The sequence below is a fragment of the Bradysia coprophila genome (assembly GCF_014529535.1).
Source record: "Bradysia coprophila strain Holo2 chromosome IV unlocalized genomic scaffold, BU_Bcop_v1 contig_84, whole genome shotgun sequence".
In the NCBI taxonomy this organism is placed as follows: domain Eukaryota; kingdom Metazoa; phylum Arthropoda; class Insecta; order Diptera; family Sciaridae; genus Bradysia; species Bradysia coprophila.
The window spans coordinates 106,411-130,313 of record NW_023503376.1 but is presented as its reverse complement, the minus strand read 5'-3'; the positions used below and the strand labels follow the sequence as shown (position 1 = coordinate 130,313).

Below are 23,903 nucleotides of genomic sequence, written 5' to 3'. Positions count from 1 at the left end.
GGACGTCAGTTATGAATGGTCCCAATGGATTTGTCTCTAGAGTCGTTTGATAAGTTGATTTAGAAACAGTGGAAATTTAAAGCGGAAGAGGATGTGTAAAGGTCAGAGGGATTCTTTTGAAAAACAGCCTACCGAAATCGGACGCATTTTCTATTGGATTTTTTATATGTGCCCAGTAAGGTATTCGACCCCAGATGCCAAAACCACTTTCAAAAAAATTCTTCGAAGTTTGTCTGGCTGGTGAAAGGTGATCAAAAACCGAAAACTTGCACTTTTCTTACAAAAAATTCTCCAGTTACACGAGCCGTACAGGGTCATGTGGAGTGGCATTAGAAAGGTAATTGCATGTACTTCCGGGGCAAATAGGGTCTTATTAGGTTTAAAATTCATCCACACTGAGATATGCACAGTTGACGATTTCAACCGAAAAAAGACTGAAAACTTCGAGGAAAACTTACACTTTTCTTACAGAAATTTCTCGAGATGCACGAAACGAACATGGTCGTGTGGGGTGTCATTCCCCTAATTCCTCGTGGGATTAAAATTGGGATTAAAATCCAAATTGCCAGATGGCAAGATCGTCACTTCAAGCCTCAATATTTTTTCTAGATTTTCAATTTTATTTCCTTCTGTAGTTTTCTTACCATTTTTTATGAAGTATTTAACCATTTAAATTCAAAAATGTCTGTTTTCCCATAGTAATGTGGAATAGTTCACGGCTAAAAGTGACCTTCCTGCAATTTCTTTCAATTTCTATATCTAAACTATCTTTGTAGTGTCTACATTGATTTAATGATTTATTCAAACTGGCAGTATCTTTATAAACCGAATTAAAATTTTTATTTTTAGCCTGGTAACGCAAGGCAGAACAAAGCATCGGTAGTCCGAGTCCCATTGAAACATTTTAAGACCAAATTGTATGTATGTTTCAATTAAATTTTCTCATATAAAACCGTATCTTCTTGTACGTGTGTTCAAACCAAATTAACACAAAAGTGTGATTTCAAGACTGTTGGAAAATACTTAGCAATAGTATCATCGTTCAATCCCCAATATTATTGTTTCGTCCTACTTTTAATCCCTGAAGGAATTACATTTTTTCAATTTCTAGCGAAGATTAGAAATCTAATCCCGAAAGAATTACTTTTTGAAAGAAATCCCCTTGGAGCTAAAAATTGTAATCCCAGATTTTTATCTGTGTAAAGAAGTTTGGTTGCTAGAGAGAGTATAGACTACGCCAAAATGATTTTTTTTCTCAATTTTTTTACATAAAGCAGCTAAAAATTGAAAATAAAGATACCCATATCTCGTCTTTTGACGAAAAAACTTGAAACCGAAAAGATTTTTCATTTTATAAATTCCTGAAATATCTGATTTGCGCCATTTTCCACCCAAATTCCACATAAGGTCTTAAGTTTGCCACTTTGCAATCACAGTAGTATGAGTAGTATTGTTCATTCAGTTTATCCAGTTTTGACTGATTCACTGAATTTTGTTTTGATGAAATGTCAAATCGGGGCAGTAAATTTTAAATCTCAAACAAGTTTGTGTCGAAAATTTGTAGTATTTCGCGTAAAACAAAGTGATTCAGTTTAAATTTCGCTCAGAAAATAGTTCCGAGTGTGCTCATGCTAGTGTCTTAAACAGAATTTAGGACAAATTCTCCGAAATACTTTTAAAGACAAATTAATTTGGTCAAACATTGTGGGTGTTGTGAAAATCTCATTTTTAAAAGAAATTTGGTGTGAATTGTGCCATTCAGTGTTCAATTCCTTAATTTTATGTGCCAAGAAATTGCCTGCAATACATTTCGTGCTGATTCAGTCGGTAAAATGTGAAGAAAACCTACAAAAATATGTTGCCATTCAGGTAAACAAAATTCTTGACATGTCTGTTGTGAAGATAGTCGTAAGTGACACCACAAAACTGAAATTTTTTTGTCCGTTAATTTAAAAAATGATTTTTTGGCGGAAATGTTTTTATTTGAATGTGTGCATGATTCCGGTAAAATAAAATAGTGATAAAGTCACCACTATTGATGACCTTTAAAATGGCATCATTGGTTAAATATGATTGGCATAGTCTATTGAGGTCACCCAAACTTGACAAAACAAACGTGGACCGACCTTTTAGATGCGTCAAGCGTATTGACAAAAAAATCATTAAATTTGATACGGCAATTGATTAGAGCTCATTAGAGCTGCATGCACATTTAAAAGTACCGTCATTATCAGAATTTCTTATTTTTTCGTACTTTTAAATGTGTATGGCCGTAAAGCATCTGCCAATGTTTGATACAAAATCTATCACTTCAATATGTTTATCATATGATTCCGCTATTTCGATTCGCTTCACTCGGTTGATGTAGACTAAATTTTGTAATTTATTGCTATGCTGTGTTTGTTAGAACCTTTCTACTAGGTCAGGTCCCTTAACTGATAGTTTTCCCGATATAATTTTGATTGTTTTAAGTAATGATTTCAAGTTGATCTTCTTCTTTTTCTTCGTTAAACTTCAACGAAAATAATCGATGACCTCTGGCTAGTGTTTTCTTTTATATCAAAACATATAACTAAAGAAGTACAAGATTCGGTATTTAAACACTTTACAAAAGATGTGACACATTGAGTTGTAATTCATTTAGACCATCCTCGACTTGCTCTGACCGCAAACTTCACAATCGTCGGAGTTGTCTAGTAATCTAATGAAATGTCTTGACTCGTTCACACTCGTTGGGATTGACTTATATGTGGTTTGTTTACCTTTTTTTTGTACTGACACATTTGTTTATTATCGACCAATAACGTCATATATAGTATTTTCCGTATTCCAACTATCGACTTGATAGTCTTTCTTCTGTTTTGAAATTACTCAAATTATCTTGTCGACAACGAAAAATTCCGACAAGTTTTTTTCACAACTTTTTATGCAATCAATTAGAAATAGTGTACTAGATTTTCCATAGACTTTGTTTGGTATTTTCAGACACAAAGCCCTAACTTTCAGATAATTGTTATCAAAAGTTTAAAATCCTGTTTTTCTGGGATAACTTAAGCCATACTACCACATAGCTCATCTTCGAACTTCCTCCGCATCGATTAAATTGTTTCCAAAATCGGTTAAAGTTCAAAAAAGTTACCTTAGTTATCTTGCTCGCAACGAAAAGTTGTTACAAACATTTAATGTTTTTCATAACATCTCGTTACATAATATAGTGAACTCATCAGTCAAGGGAATAAGAGAGCAGTACACCTTAATTTGCTTGATAAAAGACTTCATTCACAGAAATCACTAGACAGAACTCATCGCTTATTTTTATTGTTGCTGGTGACTTTAGGCAGAAAAAAATCTAGATTTCTGAGTCGCTTGCCGATAAGTCATGTAATAAAGAAACAGAAATCTAGTCCTTCATTTATTAAAAAAATCAAACAACTCTTAAATCAGAAAACCTAATGAAATCCTCTTTTATTAGACTGTAAAACGAATTGAAAGAGCAGTGGTTTGAGAGCTTCTACATGAATACAACATAAATATTTGACGTATCCCGCCTCCGATTCTAACTCACTTCACAACTTGAGCTCGCAGAACTAGGATGTTCTTTACGTAATTCTGTGCATATTTCATCGCCCAAAACCACTTACAGTGGAGGTGTGACGCAAGTCCTGTTATCCACTTGCAAAAGAACTGATATCGGTGTCGGTGACGCTTACAGATTCGACACGCAAAAAGGTATGCGTCACAAATGGCAGCTGATGAGGAAAGTACGCGTAAGTTTTATCAACAAAAATCTTACCAGAAAAATTTTAGGAAGAAAATTACAATAAAAATGTTTGCGTCAAAAAGTGGCAGATGATTCGGCTTTCTTCCGTTTGAATTCCATTTTTTAAAGGAATATATTTCACAATTTTAAAAATTTTCCTTCCTCAACATCTGCCACTTTTTGACGCAAACTTTTTTATTGTAATTTTCTTCCTAAAGTTTTTCTGGTAAGATTTTTGTTGATAAAACTTTCGCGTACTTTTTTCATCAGCTGCCATTTGTGACGCATACCTTTTTGCGTGTCGAATCTGTAAGCGTCACCGACACCGATATCACTTCTTTTGTAAGTGGAAAACAGGACTTGCGTCACACCTCCACTGTAAGTGGTTTTGGGCGATATCAGCTCTTTTGTAAGTTGTGATTTTTTAGAATTTGGTCGCAGATAATAGACCAGTCATATTGTGCAGTTTGAACGAAAATATTCTTCTTAGAAAACTGTATAACTTTCTCTTTGATCTGAATCTTCCAGCTTTCATTTGACAAAAATCGAAAATTTGACGAAAATAAAAAAATTTGACGAAATTCGAAAATTTTGACGGAATTTGAAAATTTGACGAAAATAAAAACTTTGATAAAAATCGAAAATTTGACTAAAATCGAAAAATTGACGCGCTTAAAACGCTCATAGCTCCCAAATAAGCGACTTTTTAGGCAAACAATGAAACACGTATCGACTAGAATCTAAAACTCTATAACTTTGTCTTTTACACGAGGTTTCTATCTGCCGTATTTTCCGAGTTATGGCTGACAAAGCTTGAACTTAAAACGCTCGTAGCTCCCAAATAGACGACTTTTTAGGAAAACCATGAAACACGTGTCGACTAGAATCTAAAACTCTATAACTTTGTCTTTTACACGAGGTTTCTATCTGCCGTATTTTCCGAGTTATGGCTGACAAAGCTTGAACTTAAAACGCTTATAGCTCCGAAATTATAAGCTTTTATAAAAATTCCTTCAAATTAGTTTCTTAGAATTACGTCCTTAACATACCCTAAAAATTTCAGCCAAATTCACCGGTAAATTCAAAAGTTTCTTTGTGACAGAGTAACAGAGTGACAAAGTAACAAAGGTTGGTAAAATTCATCAATTTCAAAATGTATGAAAACGAAGGGGGAAAAGTCCAAAAGTTCGTGTATAAATGTTCCTCAGTCCTGTGGAAAAAAATTTTTGTCAAATTTTTCAGTGTGAACGGACTTGCGTCACGGCCCTTCACTAACGTAGGGCCATGATATGAGCAATGCGTCATTTACATTACTGTGACACGTAAAGACTTGGCCCTGATGGTTATTACGTAACTTTCATCCGAATATTGCAATCTTTAAAACCAGAGCGATTCGAAATTCAGTTCTTGTTTTTGTCTCGATTATTTTCGTATGATTGACAAATTCGAAACTGTAAATCGAAGTCTTTTCTTCTCCACAAAAAATAAATTGGAACATATGTGTCTCACCCGTATCGAAAAAGTGTGTTTGCATGTACTTATTGTAGACGAACAAAAATGTCATTTTCTTCAATCCAAGCAAGACGATGGCACTCTTAAAAGTTTTATCTAAAATAAATAGAGCATTGACATAATATTCATTCTCCGGAGAACGTTGCGAGGATTTTTTTCTTTCTTTCTCGTTCTTGTCTCTATCTAAAATAAACAATATCGCCACAGCTGATGTTTAAACGTTCGGCTATATAAGCATGACTGTTCGAAAATTTATTATTTTCTATAGCATTGGCTGTGTGGTGGGTATTATGTTGTTACACATTATCACTTTATCAGAACCGAAAGCCCCATGTTTCGTTTCTTCTTCCTTTTCAAGAAAGGGACATTTCTCGTCTTGAAGTTTGGTCGGTCTTTTTAAGTAACGGGTGTTAAATGGATAAAAGAAAAAGGTTTAATGAAAGATGGATACTCTTTCTCGGGTACTACACAAGGAATTAATTGAAGTTTAATATTATAACACTGTAAATTACAAAAGTCGGAATTTAACATTGATTTTGCAGTTAATTACAATTTAATGGCCTAAAAGCAGTTGGTTTTCGGTTTTCTTTTTTTCTGGGGTGACTGTTGGAAATACAGAGTTTAGTGTTTCGGTGACTTGCAACTTTCATTCAACATTGGTTTGTAGGTCCATAATCTTAAAGCTATCAAGAAAATCGATAACAAATGGGATAAAGAAATTAACAGCTGCGGCACTTCCTCTTTTATCACTTCGAATAGGGTTCATTTGAATACATCACGATCATCACCTTCTGACACATTCGATATTGTAATAAACCATCGTGATATCAATGGCTTATACAATAATGTAACGCTGATGTCGATTTCATGGCAAGTTCGATGAGTCAAGGAATATTTTCATGGATGCAAAGATAAAAATCGGGAGTTAGAATTTTAATCCCAAGAGGGATTACTTCCACTAAGTAATTTTTCTGGGATTACATTGTAATCCCGACTTGGGGGTTTAGAAAATTTGGATCTTCTGTGGATTAATGATTAATGGATTGGTGGACTAAAATGAGAAAATAGTGACAAACATGGCTTAACGTCAGTAAAACCTTTACCTGCATTTTTTACCGTTAGAGGTTCCACAAATTTGAATTATGTGGATTGACTGGCCATTTCACCAGAAATTAAATCGTACCCAATTCTCCTCGAATTTGAAGGTATCGCGGATTTTTTCCTTGCCATACGGACGATCTAAGTTGTTCTTTTATCGTAGAACCGATTTTTCTAGATTTCCAACCTGGGCAGCTCACGATTTTCAAAATGCGATCGGCAATTAGATGTCACATTTAATCCATCGAGGGTTGTTTTGTCCGTAACAACGGTTCGAAGTAAACAACGACGAGATTATGAACGCAATAGCTCACTCTCCCTATTAATAATGGCAGTAAAATTACCACTTCGAAAAAGTCTTTGGACTTTGAACTAAGGTCTCGAAAGATCAAATTGTAGTCCCTTTAGGACCTAATGATTTTGGGTTAAATAAAAGTAATTCCCGAGGGAATTGAATTTTAGTTTCAAAAAAGCTTCGGTCTCATACTGTTAATCCCGACGAGGTAACCATCCAGGTCCATATTTCTATCTCTGTATTCTAAAAGGCACGCAATTCACACCGTGTCAGTGTGGTCGAAATTCAAAATGGAAAATCCGAAAGTTTTTCTAACGTTGCGTCATTTCAGAGGCGTCGATTCCAAGGTTAAGCGAGACTTGGGCACCACTACTCGAAATTTGACAGATACTGGGCACTAATACTTTTATAGCAAAATAAATGAGAAGTGTCTCGTGGGCACCACAACTCACTCAAAGTGACGTTTGTAAAATGAGGATCCCAATGCTGTACTTCAAATCTTGTTGCTAACACGTTAGTAAATAAGGGCTTTGCTCATACGATGTGTTCATCTTACATCTACTGCGCAAAACAACCCCATTTACTAACTAGTCAGGAAAATAGCTATTTCGATTCATCTCTTCATCGACTCATTCACTTGAAATTCATATAATTCATATGTTAGGCACACTTACGGCGGGAATGTTGACGTTTACATTCAAGGAGTTGGAAAATCATGGGCGCGCGTTAGCATAGCGCCCGTGACGCAAGTCCTATTAGGGGCCATTCACAAATTACGCACGCACCAAATTCGAAATTTTAGACCCCCCCCCCCCTTGCACGCGAAAATGTATGGAGAAAATTTCAAAAATGTATGAAGCGTACGCTTTTGTCAAACCCCCCTCCTCCCTTAAGAGCGTGCGTAATTTGTGAATGTCCCCTTACTAGAAAAAAATTTAAAAAAAATTTTGCGACTTAGGACCAAGACTTTTTGCATAGAAAATTTTTAAAAATTTTCAAAATTTTTAAAATTTTTCAAAACTTTTTACAGTGAACGACATCTCAAATGTCTCACTGTCATTTTTTTCAGAGAATGTCATTGTAAATTTGCAATGACACAATAAAATTCTCAGAAAAATTTGACAGTGAGACATTTGAGATGTCGTTCACTGTAAATTTTTAAATTTTTTTTAAATTTTTCAAAATTTTTTAAATTTTTCAAAATTTTTTAAATTTTTTAAAATTTTTTAAATTTTTTAAAATTTTCAAAATTTTTCAAACTTTTTCAAATTTTTTAAATTTTTTTAAAATTTTTCAAAGTTTTTCAAATTTTTTCAAACTTTTCAAATTTTCCAATTATTTTTAAATTTTTCAAATTTTTCAAATTTTCCAATTATTTTTCAAAAGTTTGCAAGTTTTTAAATTTTTTAAAATTTTTAAAATTTTTAAAATTTTTCAAAATTTTTCAAATTTTTTAAATTTTTTCAAAATTTTTCAAAATTTTTCAAATTTTCCATTTTTTTTAAACTTTTCAAATTTTTCAAATTTTCCAAATTTTTTTAAATTTTTAAATTTTTTTAAATTTTTTAAATTTTTTAAATTTTTTAAATTTTTCAAATTTTTTTAATCTTCTAATTCTTCCAAAAGAACTGATATCAGTCAAAAACACTCAAAAGAGTAAAGGTGACGCAAGTCCCTGTGCATACTTCCAAAACAACTGATATCGCTGGATGTGACGCATTCTGCGCTTGTACGCAAAAACTGTAACAGCAAAAATTTGACCAAAGAAATTCTAGAAACAAAATTTTACCAAAAAATTTTTGCGTCACAAGTGGCAGATGTTGAGGAAAGTACTGTTAAGAAATTTTTTAAAATAGGCAAGAATATGTCCTAATACGTCCGAATACAGCTACGGTCGTAGTCGTACTTTTCGTACTTAATTTTCGTAGTCGTAGCTTTCAAGGTATTGTTGCAGTTTAAAAATTTTCACATCAAAAATTGTTCTAGAGACTCAGCTTTGCCCTGAATACAGTCGACGTAGGTGAATTTAGACGTGAATTTTCTTCAGCTGTTTTCAGGTGGTCAACTCATACTAACAAAATTGCTAGTTAGAGTGGAGCAGTTGAAGCAAATTCATGTCTAAATTTCACCGACGTCGACTGTACTTTCTGGCTTGAAAATTCATTTTGTGTGCGGAAATATTCACCAAATGAAATGGCGAAGTCGTTTCTATGCAAAAAGTCTTGGTCCTAAGTCGCAAAATTTTCCATTTAGAATTTGGGAAAACAGCCATGTTGAAGAGTCAAGTATACTCGCCGTGTAACGGTACAAACTATTTATTTAACATTCGCTGTCAGTAAATGCAATTATAAAGTAAACAAAAACCTATCACGACCTTCACGCAGTCTTTCACCTTCGGACTGGCAAAAAACACAAAGCATTATGTGCTGGTATGGCTGCTACACCGGCCAGCGCGATACCGATTGCGTCACCAATCGGAACAACGCCCAATGCAAATTTCCGTTTCGACAGTGGCACTTCCTTCGACATCCGATAGAACGTGTTCACGTACGCACCGCCTCCCAATAAACCCTCCCAAAACACAACCGCAAATATAATCCAAATGGATGGCATGTAAAAGTAAATGACTTCGAGCAGAATGATGATCACGTTGAAAAACTGGAACACAGACATCAGCCAGATTTTCTCCAACGTGACAAAGTTGACGGATGACCGTGACACAAAAACGCCCAGTTGGTAATCTACTTGCAGCCAACGGTATTGTGATTTTTTGTCCAGCCATATGTTCGGGAAGTATACCAATTCAAACTGGAAGTGAAATTTTATTCCCAAATGAAAATCAGAGACGGCGGGGTGGCAGCTGGTTCATCTTACCAGTCCTTGATTGATGAAATACTCCAAGAAGTAGACCATTGTTATCGGTATCATGTATTTCATCAACGACGGCAGGTACATTACTTTTTCCTTTATGCCAAACGATGCGACGTCGGCGTCGATGCCATTCAATTTGGTATTCGTTTCGACGTCGCTTCCCCTGACATTATCTATTGCTATCGTATCGGTCGATTGACCGTCGAATTCAGTATTTTCGATTCCATAATTTGTGGCGGCTCCAGTCGGTTTTCGTAATATCAACCAAAACGCAATCGCTTCCATTGCCGGCACCGATAACATTATTAACATTGTATCCACCGGGCTAACACCCAACGATATGAGTCCTGCGTAGGATAATGCACCAATAACGCCAGAACCACCAGTACCCGACGACCATGTCGAGACAACATTCCTATGGGAAATGCAGGCAAAATGTTTGAGTAAAATTGATATTTGAGTGAATCCGCATTTATCTACTTATTGAATCTGGACGTGTATGCAAGTAATGAGGCCTCACCCAGTCCAGAACTTAGTGATGTTAGTACAATGCCCAAAATGGCCATCCATTTTGCATCGGCATATGCAACTAGAAGAAAACCGGCCGCCTGTAGTGCGATTGCAAGGAATACGCGAACACTGTAACGGTTCGTGAAAATTAAACGATTTTGTGTGATCATTGAACCAGAAAAATCATCAAAGAGAAAATGAATTGTGTGCAACTAAAGCTCTCTTTTTTTTTCTTCGCTCGTCTGGCATCAGTATCAAATGTCTTCGTTATCGATGTAATTAAAAAACGAGTGTAACGAAAATACTTTAAAATGCATTGCAAACAAAACTCGTTACTGGTGCAACAAAAGAAGTCAAATGGAAAACGATTCAAAGATGAAGATGAAATGGATTCGTTTGGGGTACGGGGAAGAGATCCCATTTCTCACACTCACTTGATGTAAAACGGCAAAAATGGAACAATGATTTTGATGGTCAAAGACGGTAAAACATCAGCCAGTAGTATTGCACCGGTTGAAATAATATTGCACATTCGGCCCGTTTCAGGTGACGGTTCCAGTTGAACTGTTTTGGCCTAAAATGCATGAATTTGCTCAACTTCACGTTTTGAAATTATCCAATTAAAGGGTGTCGGGGAATCTCGCACACGCGATCATAGTATGCGTCCTTTTACGACATGTAACGAAAAGTCACGACTGTGCGAGATTCACCACTTAGAGGTGAATCTCGCACACCATGAATTTGTGTGGTGTGCGAGATTACCCTACCCCAATTAAAGTTACAATTCCAATTGAATGACTATTTAAAACTATTCAAAAAAATCTGGGCGTCCGTACGAGCTCAACGAGCTATCGCATCGCACGTAAAAATCAGTGATCATTTGGCCGAGATATAAATCTTTGAGAATTTACATGCAAATTGTTCGTGTAAGGCCCGTCATTGGGAAATGACAGGACAGTTTCCCGAAAATGTATGGAAAATGTTATCACAAAAATTCACCGAAAAAATTCAAAGAAACTCACCCATGATGCTTTCCATTGTATTCGTGCATATTCTCTTTAGGTCGCCAAGACATATTTGAACACTTTTTACTCGATGCAAAAACAAAAAGTTTTTTTTTTGTTTTGTCGCGACAAAAACACAGAAAATATTTCGACACAACTGTGACACTCCGCTATTATAAGTACTAGAATGAATGTTTGCTGTGTTCACTTCAGCGGTAAAATATTTTCATTCAAAAAAGTGTCCGACACTTCAACGATGGTAGACTTGTATTAAAACTGTAACCTCTCCCACTTCTTTAGTAAGTTAACAAGAGTTCGCTGAGTCTAATTATACCAACTCTTTGAATGAAAATATCGGCTGAGGTCGAATAATTGTCTGCTGAGCTTTAACAAACCTCCGCTGAGCTTTAACAAACCTCCGCTGAGCTTTAACAAACCTCCGCTGAGCTTTAACAAACCTCCGCTGAGCTTTAACAAACCTCCGCTGAGCTCTAATAATTCTCCGCTGAGTTTTAACAAACCTCCGCTGAGCTCTAATAATTCTCCGCTGAGCTTTGGCAAACCTCTAATGAGCTCTAATAATTCTCCGCTAGGCTTCAGTAAGAGTCCGTCAGGCCTTAGCACGTTGTAGTAAGGCGATGAAGCTAAGCGAACACTCAATAAGCATCAGCGGATACCTAATAATTGTTGCTATGATTTAATAAGACTCCACTTAGCTTTGACAGATCTCCGCTGAGTGTCCGATTCGCTCCACTAAGCCTTCCTGCAACTTCCTTAGGCCTAACGGACACTTCCTGAAGCCTAGCGGAGAATTATTAGAGCTCAGCGGAGGTTTGTTAAAGCTCAGCGAAGAATTATTAGGACTCAGCCAATATTTTTATTCAAAGAGGTGGCATAATTAGACTTAGCGAAGTCTTCTTAGCTTACTGAAGAGGAACGAACATTTATTTACGCTCAGCGCAAAAAAATGGTCGATGAGCATTATTGAATGTATACGCTACCCTTTGTCAACTGTTTGATGGTTTTTAAAAAATGTCCGACACTTTTTTGAATGAAAATATTTTACCGCCGATGTCAACACAGCAAACATTCATTCTAGTCAAAGAGGAGTGTCACAGTTGTGTCGAAATATTTTCTGTGTTTTTGTCGCGACAAAACCAAAAAAAAACTTTTTGTTTTTGCATCGAGTAAAAAGTGTTTTAGTGTTCAAATTTGCCTTGGCGACCTAAAGAGACTATGCCCGAATACAATGGAAAGCATAAGAGGTGAGTTTCTTTGAATTTTTTCGGTGAATTTTTGTGATAAAATTTTCCATACATTTTCGGGAAACTGTCCTGTCATTTCCCAATGTACCTTTTAAGTACTTTAAACGAATAATCCTACTTAAGTATGAGCTTCTGTGTAGGTACTTAGAGAATTTTCTGCTAAACGCTCCTTCAGATTTTTTTTGGGTTTTGGAGAAGGTTCTGCTGTCAAATAATTTACATCACAAAATGGTGGATGTTGAGGAAAGGAAAATTTGGGAATTTTTTTTAGCAAATTTTGTAAAATCTTGCCGATTTTAGAGAATCTTAGCAAATGACCAAAGAGATGCGGGAAAACAGGAAAAGTAGAAAAAAATGTAGTTTTGCTTGCTTTCTCGCGAATAGCTACTGTTGCATGTACAAACCTAATTTTCTTAAAAATTCAATTTTTTGTTTCGTCAATACCTTTCATTTGACATATCGCACACAATTTTTGAACGGAAACATCCAGATGTTTTCCCGCACCTCCCAAATTAGTTTTCCAATTATTATTTTTTTGGTAAAATTTCCTTTCTAAAATTGTTTTCTGTAAGTGCAGACGCAGAATGCGCCACCTACAACTATATCAGTTAATTTGCAAGTATTAACGGAGACTTGCGTCACATTTTACTCTTCGGTTTTTGACTAATTTATAGATTTATGAAAGTACAATTTCATGGTGCTACTGGAATTTCTAAGAAACAAAAATCCAGAAAAAATGCATTTTAGATCATAATGAACGATTGCACTCTAATCTGTATTTATTTTGAAAACCTAACACTGCGTAGCTGATAAGAGTCTATGCTTGTGTGCAGATGTTTGCTTTTAGTTGTACCTGGTGTAATTATTCATGTTATTTTACTGCACTAGGTCCCACCTATTAGGAATGGCTAGATCCCTTGACTGTCTCAACTTCTCAATACGTTTTTGTAATTTTCATGATCATTGATCATAGAAGCATAATCAGGGAAAGAACAAACGACTCCTGAAACTATGGCCGATTTTCTAGAAAAAGTATCTCAAAATTCCACAAAAATTCTAAAAATATTTAGACAATTTAATAGTTTGTTAGGCCAAGTTAAGGCGTTTTACATGGCTAACCGTAAAGCAATGAAAGTCTAGAACAGGTATGGTCGATCGGCGAATTCGTCTTAAACGCACTCACATTTTATGCCAAAATAATATGAAAATGAGTGCGTTTAAGTACGAAAATCAAATTTTTATGTCCTCCGGGCGGACAATAGACCATACCTGTTTTACACTTTCATTGCCGTAAAGCACCTTAAACTGGCCGTAAGATATTTTCTCATTAATAGTCTTCAAAACGTTCTGTCAACCCTGGTAATGGTATAACTTCAGTTTCTGGTACAGATCGGTTCAAAATTGGCGTATCGTTTCAATAAAATAATTAGTGTGAACTAGTTCCTTAAAAACACGCTGGTGAGCTCGGCTCATATCACACAGTACTTCCGTCGCATTCAAATGTAATCACAACCATTACCTACATTCGTTCCAAATCTTGCAATAATATCGTAAGCAGCACTTAACATTACAACATATCCATAATTGTTACATAGGCCTAATATCCAGTATGCGACTAAATCACGCCATAATCCTTGGTCTTTCGATTCGTTGTTACCGTGGTTGCTGTTTGTTTTCGGAGCGTCATGTCCATTCTGAGATTGTCTCTGTTGAGTAGCCATATGAAACGGTTACAACTGGAATAAATTGAGAATTAACTTTAATGATGGATGTGGTTACAGTTTAATATCTACACCATCTATAAACAGTTTTATTGCTTCGTCAAAAGGATGTAATTCTTCAAGCTTCAGTTACGTAACGGCATGTTAACTAATATAAGAGTCGTCAGAGTGGCTCAAATAAAAAGAAATTTTAGAGTTTGCCAAAATATTTCGTTTTAATTCAAAGACATTATCAGGGCAGTAACAACATAAATCCGTTGAAAATGCATCATTTTCATTGTACGGTAATCGTCAACCCCACTTAAGTTTTCGTTATTTAACCTCAATCGATTAACGTTAACTGCAAGCAAGATCCCCAACAGTAAGTCTTCGTTAAGTTTAATTATTGAATTTTGACAACTCAACCCTCCATACATCATTTTCATGACCTTGTAAACGTCACACACGATCTCAGCTGTCAGATATGTCAAGTGAACGAGCAGCGATTTGCACACAGTTAATGTCAATTGATTGAGTTTAATGTCAACTTAACGAAAACTGTAGTGGGGTTACGTTGACGAGTATCGCATATTGAAAATGATTCAATTCATTCCAAGGCTGTATACTTGGGGAGGTCACGCAGATACAGATACGCGGGTTACACACCACAGTTGATGATAAAATGGCCGATTTCATACAAAAATTCACCTACTCTGATGATTCTCGTCATCTTGATGATGTGGTGAATTTTTTGTATATGTAAAGTCATCAGAAGTGGTGTGTTTCCGCGTATCTAATAAAATGGCGGTCTGCGTGACCTCCCCAAAGTATACAGCCTTGAATTCATTCGACATACGACATATCTGACAGTTGGTATTGTACACACGAAATTTACATTGAGAAGAAAAACATAACTCTGTCTGTAAAAAAGATAGCATAGGGTCAGCGCATGTTACGTCTGCTCAGAACAAAATTCTTATAAAATCATGAATAGAAATTCGTTATCGCAATACGATTTACAACAACACACATATCGTTAAAATTAATTAGAAATAATTAAATTCGATTCGCTTTTGGTAGACATCGTGTTCGTTACATTTGGTACATGAATTTTAAGTCGAGCCTTTCATTAGCTTGCAAGAAAAATACCGTGTCTTTGTTGACGGAAAAGATTTTGGTATTAGCCGATCCAGAATTTCATTAGAAAAATTCCTTGTTGCTTTGAACGACAATGAATTGGATTTGAATTCATTGCGCTTAAGAGTATGTTCAATGACATTATTTCCACCGTACTTTCTAATAAGTTAACGGACGTCAAAGCTTTATGCAGAGTAAGTTCTGTTTGTTTCAAACTTAAAGTTAATAGATTTTTAAATGTTCTTCCGTTGAATTTTTTGTAGTTTAGTTATTTTTAAAGTGTTGATGAAGATATGTTGTTGTAAATCGTGTTTTGATAACGTTTTTCTAGAGTCATATTTTTATTAGATTTTTTTTTTGTTCTGAGCAGACGTAACATGAGGTGACCTAATGTAATCTATGAATGTTGAATCTTTTTAGATTTTTTTTTTTGCGGAGTTATAGTTTTTCTTCTCAATGTAAATGTAGTGTATTTATCAATGAATTCATTGCGCTGAAGAATGCCATGAATTCAAAGTCTTTGAATCAAAGACATGATGGCCCGTCATTGGGAAATGACAGGACAGTTTCCCGAAAATGTATGGAAAATATCACAAAAATTCACCGAAAAGATTCAAAGAAACTCACCCATGATGCTTTCCATTGTATTCGTGCACTGTCTCTTTAGGTCCCCAAGGCATATTTAAACACTAAAACACTTTTTACTCGATGCAAAAACAAAATTTTGTTTTTTGTTTTGTCGCGACAAAGACACAGAAAATATTTCGACACAACTGTGACACTCCGCTATTATAAGGACTAGAATGAATGTTTACTGTGTTCACTTCGGCGGTAAAATATTTTCATTCAAAAAAGTGTCCGACCCTTCAACGATGGTAGACATTTATTAAAATTGTAACCTCTCCCACTTCTTTAGTAAGCTAACAAGACTTCGCTGAGTCTAATTATGCCACCTCTTTGAACAAAAATATCGGCTGAGGTCGAATAATTCTCCGCTGAGCTTTAACAAACCTCCACTGAGCTCTAATAATTCTCCGCTGAGCTTTGACAAACCTCTAATGAGTTCTAATAATTCTCCGCTAGGCTTTCAGTAAGAGTCCGTCAGACCTTAGCACGTTGTAGTAAGGCAATGAAGCTAAGCGAACACTCAATAAGCATCAGCGGATATCTAATAATTGTTGCTATGATTTAATAAGACTCCACTTAGCTTTGGCAGATCTCCGTTGAGTGTCCGATTAGCTCCATTAAGCCTTCCTGTAACTTGCTTAGGCCTAACGGACACTTCCTGAAGCCTAGCGGAGAATTATAAGAGCTCAGCGGAGGTTTGTTAAAGCTCAGCGGAGAATTATTAGAACTCATCCGATATTTTTATTCAAAGAGGTGGCATAATTAGACTTCGCGAAGTCTTCTTAGCTTACTAAAGAGGAACGAACATTTATTTACGCATCGTTGAAAGAATGTCCGCTGAGCTCTCGTAAAGCTTTAAAAAATGGTCGATGAGCATTACTAAATGTATACGCTACCCTTTGTCAACCGTTTGATGATTGTTTTTAAATATCCGACACTTTTTTGAATGAAAATATTTTACTGCCGAAGTGAACACAGCAAACATTGATTCTAGTACTTATAGTAGCGGAGTGTCACAGTTGTGTCGAAATATTTTCTGTGTTTTTGTCGCGACAAAACAAAAAAAAAACTTTTTGTTTTTGCATCGAGTAAAATGTGTTTTAGTGTTCAAATATGCCTTGGCGACCTAAAGAGACTATGCCCGAATACAATGGAAAGCATAAGAGGTGAGTTTCTTTGAATTTTTTCGGTGAATTTTTGTGATAAAATTTTCCATACATTTTCGGGAAACTGTCCTGTCATTTCCCAATGACGGGCCTTAAAGACGAAATATTTTTGCAAGGTGATATCCATTCATTTGTCAGCTGATTTTTACTTGAAATCATTTTTGAATGAAATTCGATGTATAAAGACAATACCCTCTCTAGCAACTTCGTTTTGACGCAGTCAAAATACCACCTTATTTTGACAAATGTGACACTGACTTTTTTTTTGTAATAGAGTTGCCGTGCCGCGCTCTTTTTTAAAGCAATATCGACGTCACACGAAAAAGACAAATTTTAAAATTTATTTCATTTTTGAACAACAAAATATCGTGAGTTGCCTGTTGATTTTTTCTTCATACAAATTTACAAGGTCAACTGAACATTCATTTTGGGTAGGTCAACTCTCCATTAGTTACCTTACACTATGAAATATTCCAGCTTGATTGTTGGTAAGGTAAATAATGGAGAGTTGACCTACCCAATAATGAATGTTGAGTTGACCGTTTTGACATGCGATGTTAAGATTATTATTTTCTACTGGAAAATGCTATTTATAATTTTTCTAGTTTAATATTCTATTGTCAAACAATTTCACAGGATTTTGTTGCCAACAAATATTAAAAATCCAAACATGGAAAAGCTTCATTTTGACATGAATTTATTCTGGAAATGAGTTTAATTTGTTGTTTCAAGTTTATTTTTGCGTTACTTTTTAAGGGCTTTTTTGAGCCAGCAGAGGGATTATTTTGAAAAACAGCTTAAAGCCGAAATCGGATGCATTTTCTATTGGAATTTTTTATATGTGCCTAGAAAGGTATTAGACCCTAGAAGTCAAAATCAACAATTTTAAAAAAAATTCTTCGAAGTTTGTCTGGCTGGTGATCAAAAACCGAAAACTTGCACTTTTCTTACAAAAATTTCTTCAGTTACACGAGCCGTACAGGGTCGTGTGTAATGTAATTAGAAAGGTAATCACATGTACTATTGAGACAAAAATGATTTTTTTCAATTTTTGCTTTTTTTACTTGACAGTTCTCTCTCTCTCTCTCTCGCGGCTCTCTCACTGAATACTTTTTGTTGAGTGGAAACCATGCATAAATCTACAGTGAACGACATCTCAAATGTCTCACTGTCATTTTTTTCAGAGAATGTCATTGTGAATTTGCAGTGACACAATAAAATTCTCAGAAAAATTTGACAGCGAGACATTTGAGATATCGTTCACTGTAATGAAATCGTAAATATTCACCTTTCATTCCAATAAGAACCGATTAGACTTTCGACATTTTTTTAAATTTATTCCGTTATTGTTCTAGTTATACTTTGTTATATCATACGCAAGCAGAAACAGCTAATTTTGTTTTAAAATTTGAACTAAGAACTTGGTACTTGAATGATTCAGTTTAAGTTTATATGCGTGGAACAATATGCACTCGAAAGTAAGGTTCTCATCAATACATTTTAAATGATTAACCAGATTGATTAACAACTGAAAATACTGTGAATCCACAATAGAAAATCGATCGGAGAGTAAAATCATTGTCACAGTAAATCAATACTAAAATAATCGTTCAGCTACGATTTTATGCCAGGTAACAGCACCGTTTCCCACTATTGCTACTTCATATTTTCGGTGAAATAATCATTGTTATGATGACAATCACACGTCAACGACGTGAGCGAAATAATGAATGAATTTTTATTGTGCATCACAAAGACAGTATGGCTATAGTGTTGGAACGTGTTTGTCGCTCGCATTTATCGGTCAAGTTCATTAAATGTATACAAAGTTGTTCATTGAAATTATACACAAAATGAATGCAAATTAAAGTTTTTCGGTTTTCCGAATTATTAACAACAATTCATTGTGTCAATACTTCAACACGGATTACAGGTGGTGCTTGAAGTGTTATTCACCACTTTATGACATGTACCATGTGTATACGTACCGAAAACGAAAACTAAAAATTTCAAACTCAAATCAAATCACTGAATTCCACACATATCGACCTCTCCCAATCGAAAAAACTTAAAACACTGAAACCTAACCCAATGATTAATGTGTTAATGTTACTATTTAACTAACAAAAAAAATTCTTGTTGTTGTTTCACAGAGCTCTCTATTGGCTGAACCGAACTGGTTTTTTTGTAAACAAGAAATAAAAACAACTCATTGACAATGCGTTGTTGTAAATATTTCCGAATTTGTCGTTATGAATTTCGGTCTCTCGACTCTGATTATTATCATACCTCGAACTATATGTCTTCAATCGCTGTGTGTTTTGAACTATTAACTGAGCGAATTCAATGAAACTAAACACTGAGTCAGTTTACAAACAAAACAACATTGCAATGCCTCTGTTAGTATGCAGTAATGCAGTATGCAATTGCACATTTCTTTGCAAATATGTGATTAGTATTTTTATCGGGCGAATCGTTGTAAGTACGCGACAAGTGTCTTTGATTTAAAGTTGTGTGCATTCGGCGCATTTAATTCATTTCGTGAAAAAGATGCAAAGACGTGCACTTACAAGTTTGTATTTATTGCAGAAGATTGCATCGAAGTTATACTTCCTGTGATATGGATTGGATTGCACAATGAATAATAATTTTCATTCAGACCGACCGAAAAACCCCACAAATTTTTCACCAGATAGAGAGTCAAAACAACAACATTTTCTCTCGCGATTCCTTTCACTTTTCGTTTCCAGTGACGTCATTTTTTGTTCCCAGTTGTGCAGTGATGTTACTTTTTGTTACCAGCAGGTCGCAGGCCATGTGTCACACATCGTGAGCCTAGGAAAGTAATTTGCACCGAGATTCATACAGCGATCTATGATGCTGAGTTGCATAAAATGATTCACTTGTAGACATGTTCACTGAAAAATATCATCAATCGATGATAAAATTTTCAAATAATCGATACTATATCAATCGAATGTTTTATCGATAATCGATAAATATCGACTGATAATCAACAAATATCCACTGAAAATCGAATTATCAGTCTATATTTGCCGATTATCAGTCGTTATGTACGTTACGGCGATATTTATCGATTTTCAGTCGATATTTATCGATTATCGATAAAACATTCGATTGATATTGATTTTCTGAAAATATCGATAATCGATTCCAGGGAAATAATCGATATTTTATCAATCGAATGAATTATCGAACATGCCTATTCACTTGTTCGTTTACCTTTGCCGTCACAGCGATTGAGTTGCAGAACATACACAAGAGATGGAATATTCTTTCCTTAAAAAATTCATTTATTTCCATCAATTCATCATCATAAAATTTGATAAATTCAATATTTGCATTCAATTGTTGCTTGTTGATTGAGATGCTTTAGTGAATATAGTAACAAAAGAGAAATCCTCAGCTAAGGCCCGTCATTGGGAAATGACAGGACAGTTTCCCGAAAATGTATGTAAAATTTTATCAGAAAAATTCACCGAAAAAATTCAAAGAAACTCACCCATGATGCTTTCCATTGTATTCGTGCACCGTCTCTTTATGTCCCCAAGGCATATTTGAACACTAAAACCCTTTTTACTCGATGCAAAAACAAAAAGTTTTTTTTTGTTTTGTCGCGACAAAAACACAGAAAATATTTCGACACAACTGTGACACTCCGCTACTATAAGTACTAGAATTAATGTTTGCTGTGTTCACTTCGGCGGTAAAATATTTTCATTCAAAAAAGTGTCGGACATTTAAAAACAATCATCAAACGGTTGACAAAGGGTAGCGTATACATTTAATAGTGCTCATCGACCATTTTATAAAGCTTTACGAGAGCTCAGCGGACATTCTCTCAACGATGGGAGAGCATTTATTAAAAATTTAGCCTCTCGTAAGACTGCACTGAGCGTAAATAAATGTTCGTTCCTCTGTAGTAAGCTAAGAAGACTTTGCGAAGTCTAATTATGCCACCTCTTTGAACAAAAATATCGGATGAGGTCGGATAATTGTCCGCTGAGCTCTAATAATTCTCCGCTAGGCTTCAGGAAGTGTCCGTTAGGCCTAAGGAAGTTTCAGGAAGGCTTAATGGAGCGAATCGGACACTCAGTGGAGATCTGCCAAAGCTAAGTGGAGTCTTATTAAATCATAGCAACAATTATTAGGTATCCGCTGATGCTTAATAAGCAATGAAGCTAAGCGAACACTCAATAAGCATTGCTTATTGAGTGTTCGCTTAGCTTCATTGCCTTACTACAACGTGCTAAGGTCTGACGGACTCTTACTGAAGCCTAGCGGAGAATTATTAGAGCTCAGCGGAGGTTTTTTAAAGCTCAGCGGAGAATTATTCGACCTCAGCCGATATTTTTGTTCAAAGAGGTGGCATAATTAGACTCAGCGAAGTCTTGTTAGCTTACTAAAGAAGTGGGAGAGGTTACAATTTTAATACAAGTCTACCATCGTTGAAGTGTCGGACACTTTTTTGAATGAAAATATTTTACCGCCGAAGTGAACACAGCAAACATTCATTCTAGTCCTTATAATAGCGGAGTGTCACAGTTGTGTCGAAATATTTTCTGTGTTTTTGTCGCGACAAAACAAAAAACAAAATTTTGTTTTTGCATCGAGTAAAAAGTGTTTTAGTGTTTAAATATGCCTTGGGGACATGAAGAGACGGTGCACGAATACAATGGAAAGCATCATGGGTGAGTTTCTTTGAATCTTTTCGGTGAATTTTTGTGATAAAATTTTCCATACATTTTCGGGAAACTGTCCTGTCATTTCCCAATGACGGGCCTTAAACTCGCTCCTGCGATATTCATCTGTTATCGATAACGACGACAAAAATAATGACGAGCTCTGACGAGCTCAAACAAATTGAAGTACAAGATTTGAAATCAACTGATTAAAAATACTTTGATCGATGGAAGTAATGGACCCGATAATAATAGTGGTCAAATGCTTTCCGTTTGTGACAGGTTAATATCTAAAAGCAATTTGACGAATTATCTTTAATTGAAACTGTTTGAACCATAACACATTTGTGGTGATTACTGATGTCATACCTCTCTCAAAAAGGTAATTTTGTGAAGATATTAGAGAAAATATAATACGAAACGCCTAAATTTAGACTGTAATTTCAGGTAACATCCACGCCTCTTAAGAGTAATGGACCTTTTATAAATTTGTAGCCTAGATTTCCACTTGGAGAAATTTTTGCAAACTGTGTGGATTTAAGTAATCTACACAGGTCTCTTCAAGTGGGTTAAGTTATGACTGACAAACGACAAACCTATTTTTCCGTTGAAAGTAACACATTTTTCTGAGCTTAAATGGTTTTAATTTTTCAAAATAGGATTTTGATTCAGAGAAATCATCAAAAAACTAATATTTTTCCGCCTAAATGTAGGCTACAAATTTGCAAAGGGTCCATTGCTCAGAAGAAAATTAGATTGCTAATGTGACCGTTTTTTTTTCTTCGCCTCTAATAGTCTCTGCTCTCTTTGTCACAAAGCGCAAGTAGCAAAGTAGCATCGTCACAAAGACACTTATCTCTACATATCCATTAACAACTAGAACACTGTATGAATATGTCAATGAAATCATCCACATCGATAATGATCTGTCCAACTAAAAATTAAAATATCGATTACCAATGGAACATATAATGGAAAAGAAGATGGTACTTCTTGTGGAATGTTTACCTATGCGAGACGAAGCCGAGGTCGGTAAGCATACAAGCATCTACTCCATCATTTGTTCAATCGGCAAGTAGGGACGCAAGAAAAAGACGTTATTAATTGGTCATGACACATTATGGCATTGAAAATATCCTTTATCTTCATTACCGTCATCGACATTCCTTTCCCCGTCTTCTTCCATTTAACTTTTATTCCCACATCAGCCTTCAACCTGCATGAATTAGACATATTGAAGTAGCTTGTGTGTGTCTCCCATAATGTGAATTTCCTCTCCATATTCCTCTATATTTTTCAATTGTATACAATCTGATACACAAAATGAAAATGAAATTGGTGTATAGCATTCTCACATTTTTATAAATTTATTTATGTGGCACAACGCTTTTGTTTTACGAATCACGTTTGCAGGGATCATCTTCCTTGTAACCGTACTATTTGCTGCTGATGGAAACGGGGTTCGAGTGTGTTATAATGCAAGATTTGATGAATTATTCATTATTTGTACTTCGTATGGCACTTTTTATGCTTTTGTTTGAAAATAAGTCAGTTTTTATGATATCGGATTCTCGGATGTGATAGCGCTCGTATTGTGCTCTTCGGAAATTAGCTATAATTCTGGCAAAATAAATAAATCAGTTCGAAAACGAGAAAGGATTGGATTTCAATGCATGACATTGTTTCTCACGATGTGTCCGTGTTCGGTGTTATATGCTTTCCACTTTCAATAAACTTATTTATTAGCAAGACTGTAAGAGTGTTACAAAGAATATAAATTGTATACTTGATACGTTGCTGGGTTGCTGGGTGAGTGTACCATTTTTCTTTTTCGATGGAAGCATGATGTTGCATACGAAACACTGTTCAGCATGGTGTCTTCATCACGAAACAAAGGTTATGGTCGAGCGAACGATTTGGGGTTAACTAGTAATTTTTTTGAATGATGTGGCATTATAGGTCGGTTAAGTTAATTGTTTGTGTGTGAGAAGTAGGAACTTTATTTGGAAAAACATGAGACAATTGATGATTGAATGGGGATTTCGATGTTTTATTTTCTCGCTATGGGCCACCCTCAACGTCGGAAAGGTAATTTTTTCTAACCGAAGCACCGGTACTCCAAATATTGCTCTATGGATTCCAAAGACGATCTTTGAAAGACGATCCTAATAATGAGTCATGTGTATGAACAAGTGCCCACGCCACTTTGAGTGCCTTGTAAGGCCAGGATAATCGTGGCATGATTCGAAACTGTG

At 35.4% G+C, this 23,903-nt stretch overlaps 1 protein-coding gene across 3 annotated transcripts; it reads right to left on the bottom strand.

Annotated features, from left to right (window-relative positions):
* Positions 1-8,953: 8,953 nt before the first annotated feature.
* On the bottom strand, positions 8,954-19,316 carry LOC119072812 (battenin). Of its 3 annotated transcripts, none has more exons than XM_037178107.1 (6): positions 19,235-19,316; positions 13,839-14,051; positions 10,481-10,620; positions 10,017-10,175; positions 9,540-9,951; positions 8,954-9,473 (listed from the first exon to the last, which is right to left on the bottom strand). In XM_037178107.1, exons 2-6 carry the CDS (start codon positions 14,034-14,036, stop codon positions 9,054-9,056), a joined length of 1,329 nt encoding a protein of 442 aa, XP_037034002.1. In that variant the 5' UTR covers positions 14,037-14,051; positions 19,235-19,316; the 3' UTR covers positions 8,954-9,053. The 3 variants fall into 3 exon arrangements, with proteins under 3 accessions (XP_037034002.1, XP_037034001.1, XP_037034003.1); XM_037178106.1 differs by lacking the exon at positions 19,235-19,316 and adding an exon at positions 18,934-19,131; XM_037178108.1 differs by lacking the exon at positions 19,235-19,316 and having other exon boundaries at positions 13,835-13,967.
* Between the last annotated feature and the right edge of the window lie 4,587 nt (positions 19,317-23,903).

Bases quoted from the DNA above. Each gene is read 5' to 3' on its own strand.
- LOC119072812 (XM_037178107.1), bottom strand. From the start codon at position 14,036: ATGGCTACTCAACAGAGACAATCTCAGAATGGACATGACGCTCCGAAA. The intron at 10,176-10,480 runs GTGAGTGTGAGA...GAACCGTTACAG, and splicing joins TTTTTGCCGTTTTACATCAA to TGTTCGCGTATTCCTTGCAA. The intron at 9,952-10,016 runs GTAGATAAATGC...CATTTCCCATAG, and splicing joins TACACGTCCAGATTCAATAA to GAATGTTGTCTCGACATGGT.